The sequence below is a fragment of the Molossus molossus genome, unplaced genomic scaffold, assembly GCF_014108415.1.
Source record: "Molossus molossus isolate mMolMol1 unplaced genomic scaffold, mMolMol1.p scaffold_m16_p_27, whole genome shotgun sequence".
NCBI lineage: Eukaryota > Metazoa > Chordata > Mammalia > Chiroptera > Molossidae > Molossus > Molossus molossus.
Window position 1 is genome coordinate 24,708 of NW_023425363.1, and position 13,974 is coordinate 38,681.

A 13,974-nucleotide genomic window follows, 5' to 3' on the forward strand; every position below is an offset into this window, starting at 1 on the left:
TGCCAACTCCACAGGCTTCTCACAGGCTCAGGCAACCCCAGGGATGTCAGCTCTGCTTAGAACCAAGACCCCCACTCCGCTTCTGGGGCTCTTATGCCCATGGGAATGGGGGACCCTGTCCAAGCCTGAGAGCTGGTGTCTGTTCCCGAGAGGAAGGGCCTGGAGTCCGCCCAGAGCTGAGGGGCAGGGCTGCCCTCCCAGAGGCTCCAGGGGTCGGTTCCTGTCCTGTTCCAGCTCTCAGAGCACAGGCCCCTTCCTTGTCTTCAAAGCAGCGGGGCCCCTCTCTGCCCCCCACCCCCTCTGGCCTTGCTGTCTCACATCTCCCTCTTCCCAACTACAGGGAAAGGTGTGATGATTGTCTGCCTGGATGACCCAGGATAGGCAACAATAAGAAAGGACAAACAAAAAGAGAAATACTCAGTATTGGGGAAGAGGCAGGACTGGTGGAACTCTCTACACATTGGATATGAGAGTAAACTTGAAGTGAACTTTGGGGCAACTGGTTCCCAGTGACACTGGAATGAGCTGGACTCTGGCCTCCCAGTGCCCTCCTAGAAATGAGGCAGGAGCCCAGCGCTGTCCTTTAGCAGCAGGTCAAACACAGGTAGGTGCCTACATAGTGAAAATTTACAGATAATCTCTCTTTTTTTTTTGGTATGTGCTGTTGATGGGAAGCAAACCCTGGACTCTCTGGTTCGCAGGCCGACACTCCCACCGCTGAGCCGAACCAGCCAGGGTGATAACCTCTATTTTAAACACATGCTTAACTAACAAGATTGCTTACACAAGTTCATGATCAGACTTGTACATTTTTGCTCCTAGAAGCATTATTTGTATCACTCCAAAACATGCATGTCAATTATGACACACATATTGTCTCCAACAGAGTCCACAATGACATGTACATCATATATGGCATGCATCTCAGATGTGGTATACACACAGCACAAACGTGTGTCACTCATGACATGCATTCCACCTGTAACACACATAACACACAACATGCACGGCACAGGATGGTCATTGGGCACTAATGGCAGATGCGATTGTAAAACACAAGTCACTTCTGATACCCATGCCCATCACAAAATGGGCATGTGTTGTGTTGTGTATTGGTTGTGGCAGAAGACACTTTTTACATGCATGTCATTGGTAACACATGCTGATTTTGGCACATGTAACTACTGACATGCACATCAATTGTGACACATCATTGTGACACATGGTCTCGGCACAGTCATTTTTGACACGCGTGTCAATAGTGATGCCCATGTTACCCAAAACACGTATATACATGTGAAACATTTTAATTCTGACATATGTGTTGACTGACATGCATGTTGGTTGTGACACAGATATGATTTCTGACCCACATGTTAATGGCGACCCACACATTGAGTGCAACATGCATGTAGATATGAGGTGCATTCCACATGTCTATTGCAGCACACATGTGGGTTGTGACATGTGTGCCAATTTTGACATGGGCGGCAATCACGAGGCATGCCCATTCACCCTGGCACATGTGTCGCTTTACACATGTAGAATTCTGACATGCAAGCTGAACTTACACATGTGCTGGTGGTAACACATGGTGCACACATTGATTGTGACAAACATGGCAATCACAACATGCACATCACTTCCCATGTCACTGTTGACACATCACTTGTCTCATGTGTCACTAATAATACATGTGCCACTTGTGACATGTTTATACTAATGGTGTGTCTACTGCTTGATCACGCATGTCACTTATGATGCTTATGCCAGATTTTGCTTGTGACCCGTATGTCGCGAATGACACGTATATTACATCACACATATTTTGCTTATTACCCATATCTTTGGAGTATCATCTTGGTATATAATTTGGAAATTGGCATATTGATTTACTGCCATTCATTCTCCTAGGGACAGGCCATGCTTTCCTGAATGAAGAGGTCCTATGGCTAGCACCATATGGTATCAGAGCAGGACAGAGGTGTCCATGTGCTCTGGTGATGCACTGCATGGTGAGCCGCTGTGCACTCCATCCCCAGCTCCATGCTCGCTCAGTTCTCCTGGAGTCTCCCTACCGTACAACCTTGTCATGTGGATGGAGATAGAAGCAAGAGGTTGTCTAAATCCTCCACAGGTCTCGGGGTGAGCCCCGCAGGGACCACTGAGAGTGGGTGACAGAGAAGCTCTCCACTTCCTTCCCAGCCAATGAGTTCTTAGCAAGAGCACTCCCTCTGGCCCCTTACACCCCTCCCTGGCCAAGCATAACATTGTCTTCCTCTCACACTTGACCAGGGCTTTTAGACTCAACCAGAAAAAACTGTGAGAGCCCAGACCCTGCTTTTTCTCCCAGGGCCTGCCACAGGGCTGGGGTGACAAGGAACTCAACAGTGGTTGTGGGCATGAAGCAATAAGAATGAATGAAAGATAAGCATGAGAGGTGGGTGGGTTTGCTTAGTGTGCTGCCCGAGCACCTCAGGCTGGGTGATGCCACAAGTGTGTCTGCTTGTTGCACAAGCCCTGGCCCCTGCCCATGCTCCTCACTGCATAGTTGAAACACCCTGCTCTGGGTCCAAGGAACGCCGTGTTAGTGGCAGCAGGTTACACAGAGTTCCTGGAGATTCATTATTTTATTTTTTGTTTTGAAAAGGAAACACACTTGGAAAGGACACCCCCTTTTCACCTATCCTTGTACCTGCCTCTGAGGCTGGACTCTTGAGTTTAGTGGGTTCTGAATCCACCTAGTTGTTCTGCGTGTCTCTGGTGGTCCTGAGTGTCCCCTGGTGTCCTAATCACTCCCTGGTGGTCCTGAGAGCTCCATGGTGGATGTGAGTGCCCTCCTCTGATGGTCTTGAGCTCCCCCTGTGGATGTGAGTGCCCTCCTCTGATGGTCCTGAGCTCCCCATGGTGGTTGTGAGTGCCCTCCTCTGATGGTCTTGAGCTCCCCATGGTGATGGTGAGTGCCCTCCTCTGATGGTCTTGAGCTCCCCATGGTGGTGGTGAGTGCCCTCCTCTGATGGTCTTGAGCTCCACCTGATGGTTGTGAGTGCCCTCCTCTGATGGTCTTGAGCTCCACCTGATGGTTGTGAGTGCCCTCTTCTGATGGTCTTGAGCTCCACCTGATGGTTGTGAGTGCCCTCCTATGATGGTATTGACTCAACACCTGGTGTGGTAGGGCCATCCTATGAGGGTCTTGAGCTCCCCATGGTGGTTTGAGTGCCCCCCTCTGAGGTCTTGAGCTCCACCTGGTGGTTGTGAGTGCCCTCGTGATGTTGAGATCCCAATGAGGTGGTGAGTACCATCTTTGATGTCCTTGGCTCCCCATGGTGTTGTGAGTCCCTCCTCTGTGTCTTGAGCTCCCCTGGTGTTGTGAGTGCCATACTTGACGGTCTTGAGCTCCCCATGGTGTTGTGAGTGCCCTCCTTGATGGTATTGAGCTCCCCATAGTGGTTGTGAGATCCTACTTGATGTCTTGAGCTCCCATGTGGTGGTGAGTACATCCTAGAGGTCTGGCTCCCCTGGTGGTGGAGGCACTCCGTGATTCTTGCGCGCCCCTGATGGGGGGATGCCCTCCTTGATGTCTTGAGCTCCCCATGGGTGGGTGATGCCCTCCTTGATGGTATTGAGATCCATGGGGCGGATGATGCCCATCCGCTGAGTCTGAGCTCCCAATGGTGGTTATGAGTGCCCTCCCTAGGGTGGTCTTGAGCTCCCAGGGTGGTTGTGAGTGCCACCCGCTGATTGTCTTGAGCTCCCCATGATGGTGGTGAGTGCCCCATCGGATGTCTGAGATCCCCATGATGGTGGTGGTGCCCCCTTGATGGTCTTGACACCCCATGGTGGATGGGGGAGTGCCCTCCTCTATGGTCTTGAGTCCCAAGTGGTTGGGAGTATCCTCTCTGATGGTCTGAGCTCCCATGGGGTTGTGAGTATCTCCTGTGATGGTCTTGGCTCCCCATGGTGGTTTGATGCCCTCATGTGATGGTCTGAGCTTCCCCATGGTGGTGGTGAGTGCCACCTCTGAGGTCTTGAGCTCCCATGGGGGTTTAAGTAACTCCTTTGATGGTCCTGAGCTCCCTCTGGTGGATGTGAGTGCCCTCCGCTGATTGTCTTGAGCTCCCCATGATGGTGGTGAGTGCCCTCCTCTGATGGTCCTGAGCTTCCTCTGGTGGTGGTGAATGCCCTCCTCTGATGGTCCTCAGCACCCCCTGGTGTCCTGAGCATCCCCTGCAGCCAAGCCCTCCTGTCTACCCCAGGGAGCTTTGTGTCTGACTTCCCCTCACTGTGTCTCCTGCACAATAATGTACAGCTGTGTCCTCTGCTCTCAGGCTGTTCATTTGCAGACACAGTGTGCTCTTTGGATCATCTCTAAGAATAATAAACCTGCTTTTGCAGATCTAAAATACCCAGTTGTGAGGCCATTGTCAGGGTCTTTTATAAAACCAAACCACTCCAGCCCCTTCCCTAGAGCCTGGCGGACTCAGTTCATCCAAGAGCTACTGAAGGTGAATCCAGAGGCTGCACAGGAGAGTCTCAGAGACCCCCCAGGCTGCACCAAGGCTCCCCCAGACTCCACCAGCTGCACCTCACACTGGACACCTGCAAATACAGAGACACAATGTTTCTTGTAGTCACATGGAAGCAAAAGCAGGTACATGCAAAAGTCTCAGTGTTCCTCTCTACTGAGAAAAACCCTGAAGAATGATCAGGGATAAAACGTAGCTTGGCTCAGAGTTCACGAGGAGCTGCTGGGTTCCTCTCTCAGACACTTGGATTTTGGGCATCTCCCTAAACATGCCAGGCAAGGCCCCTCTCCTACGAGCAGAAGGAGAGCCCAGTGTGCAGGCAGTCTGGATAGAACAGTGCAGGGGCGACCCTGGGCTGCATGCCTGACCTTGTCATCCTGTGGGTGACCCCAGAAGGGAAAGGACTCAGGAATGCAACCACGTGGATATTTTCCTGACCCACCCGTCCCCTCTCCTTACGGAGACCCTGACAACCTGGTCCTATTCCTCTTGGTGTAGCCTTCCGGAATCGAGATTCCTCCATTCTTGGGGTTTCGATGAGGACCCCACGAGTGCTGCTCCAAAGGCGCTGTGGTTTGAGCTTCCTCTCAGTCTCCTTCACCCACTGTGGGCCACGTTGCCCTCCTGGGGTTTGGGAATAAGCATTTGTATCGGAAGGACATTTTTCTTCTGAGACTAAATGATTCTCTGTTATGATCCCAATTAGATCGCACACAAAACTCGAGCGTGCAAACGGGATGAGATAGGAGATGCCGCCCCCACCCCACAGCAGCCGACACCGTTGCAAGCATGCAACTGCCTTCCCAGAACCACAGATCTCCCCTGACTTTACTGTTGTTAGTGTGCAAAAGTTTTGTTTTTTCAGTCTCTGAAATTGGGAGAATGTCCATCATGAAAATAAATAAATAAATAAATAAATAAAAGGAACAAGTTGGTTTTTGGGAGCTAATACCTGGGCAGAAGTTTGAGGCACCAAGTCATCGTTGGGGGTGGAGGGCGCCTCCCTTCACAGCTGCAGAGTGGCCCCACGCACTGTCCACTGTCCGTGCTCCGCACTGTCCACTGTCCGTGCACGGCCGTACCCCTGCAGGCGGCCGCAGCCCGGACCACTCCCTCAGCTGCATAACAGGGCCCTGGGGAGTTCAGTGCACTTGCTTGTGACGGCTCAGTCCGCTTCCACCACACGCTTTGCCCCAGGGGCAGACCATGCCAACCCTGGATCTGAGTGAGATCACCTGCCCAGACCCAGTGTGCTGAGTTATGGTTCCTGAGGGAACCCGGGCCTTTGTGAGGAGAAGGGACAGATGTGGTGTGGCCACAGAGTCCTGGGTTCGGTTTCCGCTAAGGGCATGTACCACACACAAATTGTGTTTGCTTGCAACTGAACTTAGAGGGGAATATAACCCACTGAATTAGAAATTGAATTACTGGTATATTTGTTTATAATTTTACAAAAGAACATAAACACAACATACTTAGGATAATTTTTTTTTTTTTGAAATTGGGCTGGTTAAATGGTTTTTGTTTAAGGAAATACTTCTGCCTTCTCAATTTTAATAAGTGATAAAAGTAATATAAAATGCTATTTGAAGTTCATTGAGCTTCTTCGATTTACAGTCATGTCTTTTTCCCCCCTTGAAATCAATTTGGAAAGTTTTTGGCCATTATTTCTTCAAATATTATTTCTGCCTCTCCCTCTCCCTCTCCCTCTGCCTCTCCCTCTCCCTCTGCCTCTCCCTCTGCCTCTCCCTCTCCCTCTCCCTCTCCCTCTCCCTCTCCCTCTCCCTCTCCCTCTCCCTCTCCCTCTCCCTCTCCCTCTCCCTCTCCCTCTCCCTCTCCCTCTCCCTCTCCCTCTCCTTCTCCTTCTCCTTCTTCTTCTTCTTACAATTTCTATAATGCACATCTTGGTCATCTTGAAGGTGTCCACAAGTTCCTTGGGCTCTGTTCCCTTTTGGTTATTCTTTTTTCTTTCTGATCCATAGACTTGATAAAGTCAATTGTTCCACCTTCATGTTCACTGAATATTTCCTCTGCCTGCTCAGATCTGTCATTGAACACCTCTAGTGAAATTTTTATTGCACACCTGGTCCTTTTTCAGGTTCAGAATTTGTTAGTTTCCTTTTCACCTCTAGTGAAATTTTTATTGCACACCTGGTCCTTTTTCAGGTTCAGAATTTGTTAGTTTCCTTTTTGTAATATCTCTCTCTTTATTGATATTCTCATCAAATTCCTCTAGCTTTTTGAGCATATTTAAGACAACAGTCTATCTAGTAAATTCAATATCTAGACTCCCTTAAGGGATGTTTCTATTAATTTATTTTTTCCTGTGCAGGGGCCTCACTCTCTGTTTATATGTATACTTTCTGATTTTTCTTTGTTGAAAGCCAGATACTTGAGTAAGATAATGTCGTAACTCTAGAAAGCTGAATGTCCCCCCTCCCCATGACTTGCTGGGTTTCTTGCTTATTGAGGGCTGTTGTAGTCCACTTGTTTAATGAGTTTTCCAAGCTACATTTTTATTGCAAAGACTGGATTGCTGTTGTATGTGATAGCTGAAGTTTCTTTTTTAAAAAAATTTTATTTTATTTCTCACCAGAGGATACTTTTCTATTTATCATGAGATAGAGTGGGAGGGAGGGAGAGAGAGAGCAAGACAGAGAGAAACAGCAATGTTATAGAGCCACATCAACTGGTTGCCTCCCACATGACCCGACCAGGACCATGGATGAACCACAACCATGGTACTTGCCCTTGACCAGAACTGAACTAGCAATTTACTGGTGTGTGGGCCTATACTCTAACTGCTGAGCAAAACTGGCCAGGACAAACTTCTGTTTTTTTTTTTTTAATATCATGTTCAGCTCATGTTTCGACATATTTTCTTAAATTTCAGAAGCTAAACAAACAAAAAAGCAAAAAAACCAACATAAAAAGGTAAAATAAATAAATAAAATCCCTAAACATCTCTCTCAGTCTTTGCAGATTGGCTATGTTATGGGCACTACCAGACCTAGTCATCAGAGCGATGCAAATTAAAACAATGAGGTATCATCTCACACCTGTCAGAATGGCCGCCATCAACAAATCATCGAACAACAAGTGTTGGTAAGGGTGTGGAGAAAAGAGGACTCTAGTACACTGCTGGTGGGAATGCAGACTGGTGCAGTCACTGTGGAAAACAATATGGTGTTACCTCAAAAACTTAAAAATTGAACTTTCATTTGACCCCATGATCTCACTTCTAGGGATGTACCCTAAGAAGATGAAACACAAATCAGAAAGAATATATGTACCCGCATGTTCATAGCAGTACCATTCATAGTAGCCAAGATCTGGAAACAGCCCAAGTGTCCATCAGTAGATGAATGGATTAGAAAAGCTGTGGTACATATACACAATGGAGTACTATGCAGCTGTAAGAAAGAAAGGTCTCTTATCCTTTGAGACGATGTGGAGAGACCTGGAAAGTATTATTCTAAGTGAAACAAGCTAAGCAGAGAAAGACAAATATCACATGATCTCACTTATTTGTGGAATATAATGAAAATAACAGTCTGAGGAATAGGGTAGACCCAGAAACATGGAAGTAGGGGACAGACTGACAACACTCTGAAGAGGGGCTAGTTGGGGGAGGAAATAGATAAACCACAGAACTTATATGCATGTACGCATAACCAATGGACACGGACAACAAATCCTGGATGGGGCAGGGGGGATTGGAGGAGGGTGTCAATGGGGTAAAAAAGGAGAAACATCTATAACAAAATAAAATTAAAAACAACAACAACCATAACAAAATCCGAAGAGGTACATGCAAAAGTTCCACAGGTTGAAATGGTCATCGATGCAGAAACCTTATTTCTAAAGGGAACCTTAAGTCAATGACAACCCAAAGGCAAACTTGTTTTTTTCTCCAGTGCTTGCAAAGTCTGTAACTCCTCCTGCTGAGGGAGCAGGTTTTGAATAATCGTGTGTACTTTACACACGGGGAAGAAACAATATGTTGATGTAAGAAACATTGACATGTGTAAAGAAGTTTTGTAAGATTTTACTTGAGCCAAAGTGACAATTACTGGGGAGCAAGGTCTCAAATGCTCTGAGAACCACAGTCTGCAGCTTCCTTTATGCATTAGGAACGAAGGAGGGCAGGTGAGGGAGATTAGGACTGGGAGGTGGGAGGATGCGAGGTGGGGGTAAGATTCCGGGATAGTTAAGGAGGTTTGCTCTCTTGAGGGTGGTCATGCTTATTCTAAGGGTGTGTTAACCTAGATACACAAGAACAATAGTGGGTTTGCTTACAGCAAAGCTAAACCTTTTAGGGAAGAAGTTTTATGGGTGGGATGTGATCAGATCATTGTTCAAGGTTACTTTCAGTCACTGAATTTTGTCAGATTTACTACAGAGCTCCCTTTTTTGTTCACTAATACAACCGCTGAAAGTAGATAAAGAAAAGGGCTTTCTGTGAGCTCTGTTGCTGAGCCTTGAAGCAATACTAATTCAACAGAGCACAAAATTTTATCTTTGCTTAACTCTGCACCTGCTCCAGGTCTGGGCCTTGTAAGGTTGGTCCTGTGCCCCACCCTGGTGTCTTGTTCGCCCCCTGGTGTCCTGAGCGCGCCCTGCAGCCCCACCCTCCTTCCCCCTCAGGAGGTTTGTGTCTGGGCTCACACTGACTTTCCCTCACTGTGTCCATTGGTTAAGCATGTATGCATGTAAGTTCTTTGATTTATATCACCCTCCCGTCGTTCCCCTCTCCCGTGGCTTGTCAGATAAAGGTACGTTTTTGGATTGATTGCTTGATTGATTATTTTAGGAAAAAACACAGCGTTTTCCACAGTGGCTGCACCAGTCAGCATTCACACCAACAGTGCACCAGGGTTCTGTTTCCCCTCGTCCTCACCAGCTCTGGGTGTTTGTTGAGGTATTGACAGGAGCCATTCTGGCAGGTGTAGTTGTCATTTCAATTTGCATGTCTCTGATGATCAGAAATGCTGAGCATTGTTTCATATGTCTCATGGCCGTCTGTACGTGCTCTTTGGAGAAGTGTCGATTCAGGGCATTGGCCCATATTTCAATTGTGTTGTATGCATTTTTTGGTGTTGAGTTTTATGTAGTTTTTAAATATTTTGGAATTTAAGCCCTTATCAAATGTACCTTTGGCAAATAGAGCACAGCCTTTTCTAACTCAGTGATGTTAGAGGTAAACACTGAATCAAGAATCCAGAGAGGATCCCTGAGGGGAACTGACATGAAGAGGAAACCACTCAGGAAACCTGCTCAAACCTTCAACTGCACCAGCTCCTGGATGGTCCTTGTGTTCAGGGAACCTGAGCGCCCCCTGGTGGTCGCAGCCTCTCCTGCAGTGAGGTTTGTGTCTGGGCTCACACTGACTTCCCCTCACTGTGTCTCTCGCACAGTAATACACGGCCGTGTCCTCGGTGGTCACGGAGCTCAGCTGCAGGGAGAACTGGTTCTTGGACGTGTCTCTAGAGATGGAGGTGCGGCTCTTGAGGGACGGGCTGTAGTAAGTGTTACCATCATAACCTATGCACCCCATCCACTCCAGCCCCTTCCCTGGTTTCTGGCGGATCCAGCTCCACCAGTAACCACTGCTGATGGAGTAACCAGAGACAGTGCAGGTGAGGGAGAGGGTCTGCGAGGGCTTCACTAGTCCTGGGCCCGACTCCTGCAGCTGCACCTGGGACAGGACACCTGGGGACAAGGAGCATCAGGCCCTGTCAGTCATGTGCAGTCACAACCACCCCACAGACCCCTGTCTGCCCTCTGAGACCCTCACCTTGGGGGGCTGTCACCAGGCACAGGAGAAGACCCAGCAGTCTCATCTTCTAGACCAGGGCTCTGCCTTCCCCAGAGACCTCAGCCCTGTGTGAGGAGAGAGCTGTGAGCCTCCCCAGCCCAGGGGAGGATTTACCCTGGAGCTTGGGGAGAAATTTGCATGTGGGGCAGCCTGTTCCTTATAAGTGGAGGAACTGAAAGTTGGCTGCCCTGGTTTTTCTGAGGCCTTGTGTGGCCATCTTTTCCCTTGATCTCACTCAGAATATAAGTCAGCGATAGTGGATCCCCTGGACCAAGAGGCATTGCAATGTGGTCAAAGGTTGGCCTCACCTTTCTGAGCATAAGAAGAAATGATGGACTAGATGGGTAGGTTAGACTTTTAACTTCTTATACATCCTTCAAACTCATGTAAAAGTGATTAGCATTTTTCAGAGACTTTCTGCATCCCAACTCTCCAATATACCCACTTTTTCCAAATTTTATATTATAATTGCATACAAATATTATCGATCATAGTGCAAAATAATAAATAAAGAAATCTATGCTCAATATCTTATATTTTAATTATATTGAAACATGTTTTTATTGATTTTATTTTTTAGAGCGTTGAACGGAGAGGGTCACTTCATCGCTGACAAAATTCCCTGACTCCAGTTTCTCTCCTTCTGCCCTGGGCATGGTCCGTTGGTTAGAGGTGCCGGGATCTACCACAGAATATATAACGTCCTTAATGTATAATGAACACATTCTGCCACCAGACATAATTTGGAAATGTTATCTCTCTCTATAGCTTGACTTTTCGTTCCCTTAATGGAATCTGGTGGGATAAATGTATTTAATTTAACAAAGTCTAATTCACCCCTATTTTCTGTGCTGGGCTTGTCTGGAGAATCACACAGACCCCCAGGACGTGCTGAGCCTCACGGTCCAGGGGCATCGGCTGCAGCAGCCACAGGGACAGAGAGGTTCTGGCACCAGGAGTGAGGGCTGCTGGGAAACTGCCCAGAACTGGACGGGACTTTGACCTGAGTGAGGGGAGGAAGCTGGACGTGTTCTGAGTCACAGGACAGAGATGTGCCTGATGTTCATGGACAGCATGTTACTGGACATGTGGGTTTAAACCTCTTCCAGTGATGACCCAGGAGGATGTGCAGGGCCTGATAGACACAGTTTCTGTCATCGTAGGAAACACCTGAGTGATTATGACTGAGTTTGTCAGAATAGAAATGTTAAAGGTTAAATGCAGGCAGGGATCAAGGGAAATAAGGAACAAGTCATTGCAAAGGGGGGGGGGGAAGGGCATTCCTGTTACCCACATGCTTCTGTTTTTCATGTCTCTGTCTGTGAGGTGACAACTGCACAGGTCCAGGGGGTTAGGACCTAGACACCTGTGGGGTCATTACTCACATGGTTACACCATGCTCCACCCAAGCTGCACAACTCACTGGAGTTTGTTTATGAAATCCCTCAACACTTAGAGGGAAGAGTGGACACCCCTCCCTGCAGGAGCCATGGTGCTGGTGTGTCTGTGTGAGGAGCCATCATATCATTGACCAGGACCCTGTCTCAGTCCATCGTTATCACCATCATCACCAGCTTCACCATAATATCACCATCCTCCTCATCATCATCATCATCCTCATCACCATCATTTGCTTACTTATAGTTGTTCTCATTTTCTATAGACATGTTTGTTCTCCACAGAGAATTACTTTTTTTTTTTTAATCCTCAACCGAGTGTATTTTTCCATTTTTTGGAAAGATAGAGTGGGAGGGAGAGAGAGGAAGGGAGAGAGAGAGAAACATCGATGTGAAAGGGACACATCGAGTGTCTGCCACCCGCACGACCAACCAGGGCCGGGGACAAACTGCAACCGAAGTACGTGCCCTTAGCGGGAACCAAACCAGGGTCTCTCTGGACCGCAGGCCGATGCTCTAACCGCTGAGCCAAACTGGCCAGGGCGAGAGAATTACTTTTTATTGGGGATAAAAAGCAGGCGTCTTGCCTGGCCAGTGTTGCTCAGTGGTTGAGCATCGACCCTTGCACCAAGAGGCCGCCAGTTTAATTCTTGGTCAGGGCAATGCTCAGAGTGTGGGCTCAATCCGCAGTGGGGGCATGCAGGAGGTGGCCAATAGTGTTCTCTCTCATTGATGTCAGATCTTTCTCTCCTCTCCCTTCCTTTCTCTCTAAATCAAGAAACAATAGAAAAATTTTAAAGCAGGCGTCTCCTCTTCCCAGGTCAGGGGGAGAGTGAAACAAAGGCCTCCCCTGTAGCTGACACAGGCCTTCCACAGCGCTGAGGACCTTGGGTACATACAGATTCCACCCCGGACCTTCGATGAGGACCCCTGTCCAATTCCATTGTCATGTTACCACCACCACCATCGTCACCATCACCAATACTGCTTTTTTATAATCATTTTCTCTAGACCTAGTTTTGTACTCAGGTACTGATACTTTATCTCAATTCTTACTCATTTTATATAATTTTAACTTGAATATGTAGCCGTACACTATTTTCTTTTACATTACTGCTGAGTCCCTGCCAGGTCCCTGAGCTCTGTGCACACTGAGCTCCTCCCATCCCTCAGGGCCTGGTGACAATGAGGGACACTCAGTCCCCACGGAGGGGAGGTTTTCACCTGTCATTGAAAAGAGGGAAACAAAGCCCAGCAAACCCCTGTAGTCCTAGGAGGCTGTGTGAACACACAGGATACACTCCTGAGTGATCTCTGAGATGGATTCTCCCCTCTGAGTCGTCACTGAGATCCTCCTGTGTCGAGGTGAGATGATGAAACACTGGGGCACAAGACCCAGGGAGGAGGAGGCGCCTGTCAGCACCTGGGGTGATCAGAGCCAACCCCACGGCCTTCTCAAAAGCTGAGGTAACCCCAGGGATGTCAGCTCTGCTTAGAACCAAGACCCCCCTCCGCGTCTGGGGCTCTTATGCCCATGGGAATAGGGGACCTTGTCCAAACCTGAGAGCTGGTGTCTGTTCCCGAGAGGAAGAGCCTGGAGTCCGCCCAGAGCTGAGGGGCAGGGCTGCCCTCCCAGAAGCTCCAGGGGTCTGTTCCTGTCCTGTTCCAGCTCCCAGAGCACAGACCCTTTTTTTGTCTTCGAAGCAGCGGGGCCCACTCTGCCCCCCCACCCCCTCTGGCCTTGCTTTCTGACATCTCCCTCTGCCCGCCGCCTCCTACAGGGAAATGTGTGATGATTGTCTGCCTGGATGACCCAGGATTTAGGAAACAATAAGAAAGGATAAACAAAAAGAGAAGTACTCAGTATTGGAGAAGAGGCAGGACTGTTGGAACTCTCTACACTTTGGATGTGAGAGTAAACTTGAAGTGAACTTCGGGGCAACTGGTTCCCAGTGACACCGGAATGAGCTGGACTCTGGCCTCCCAGTGCCCTCCTAGAAATGAGGCAGGAGCCCAGCGCTGTCCTTTAGCAGCAGATCAAACACAGGTAGGTGCCTACATAGTAAAAATTTACAGATAATCTCTATTTTTTTGGTTTCTTTTTGGTATGTGCCCCTGAAAGGAACCAAACCTGGGACTCTCTGGTTGGCAGGCTGACACTCCAACTGCTGAGCCAAACCAGCCAGGGTGGTAGCTTCTAATTTAAGCACATGCTTAACTAACAAGATTGCTT

The 13,974-nt window shown here is 48.3% G+C and overlaps 1 gene segment (V, D, J or C); it reads right to left on the bottom strand.

The window, feature by feature from the left end:
- Nucleotides 1–9,927: 9,927 nt before the first annotated feature.
- On the bottom strand, nt 9,928–10,418 carry LOC118641210 (the record flags this gene model as incomplete). The annotated part of the segment is given in 2 exon segments: nt 9,928–10,238; nt 10,324–10,418. Coding segments are annotated over 2 exon segments (357 nt in total), but the record flags the coding sequence as incomplete, so codon positions are not given.
- Between the last annotated feature and the right edge of the window lie 3,556 nt (nt 10,419–13,974).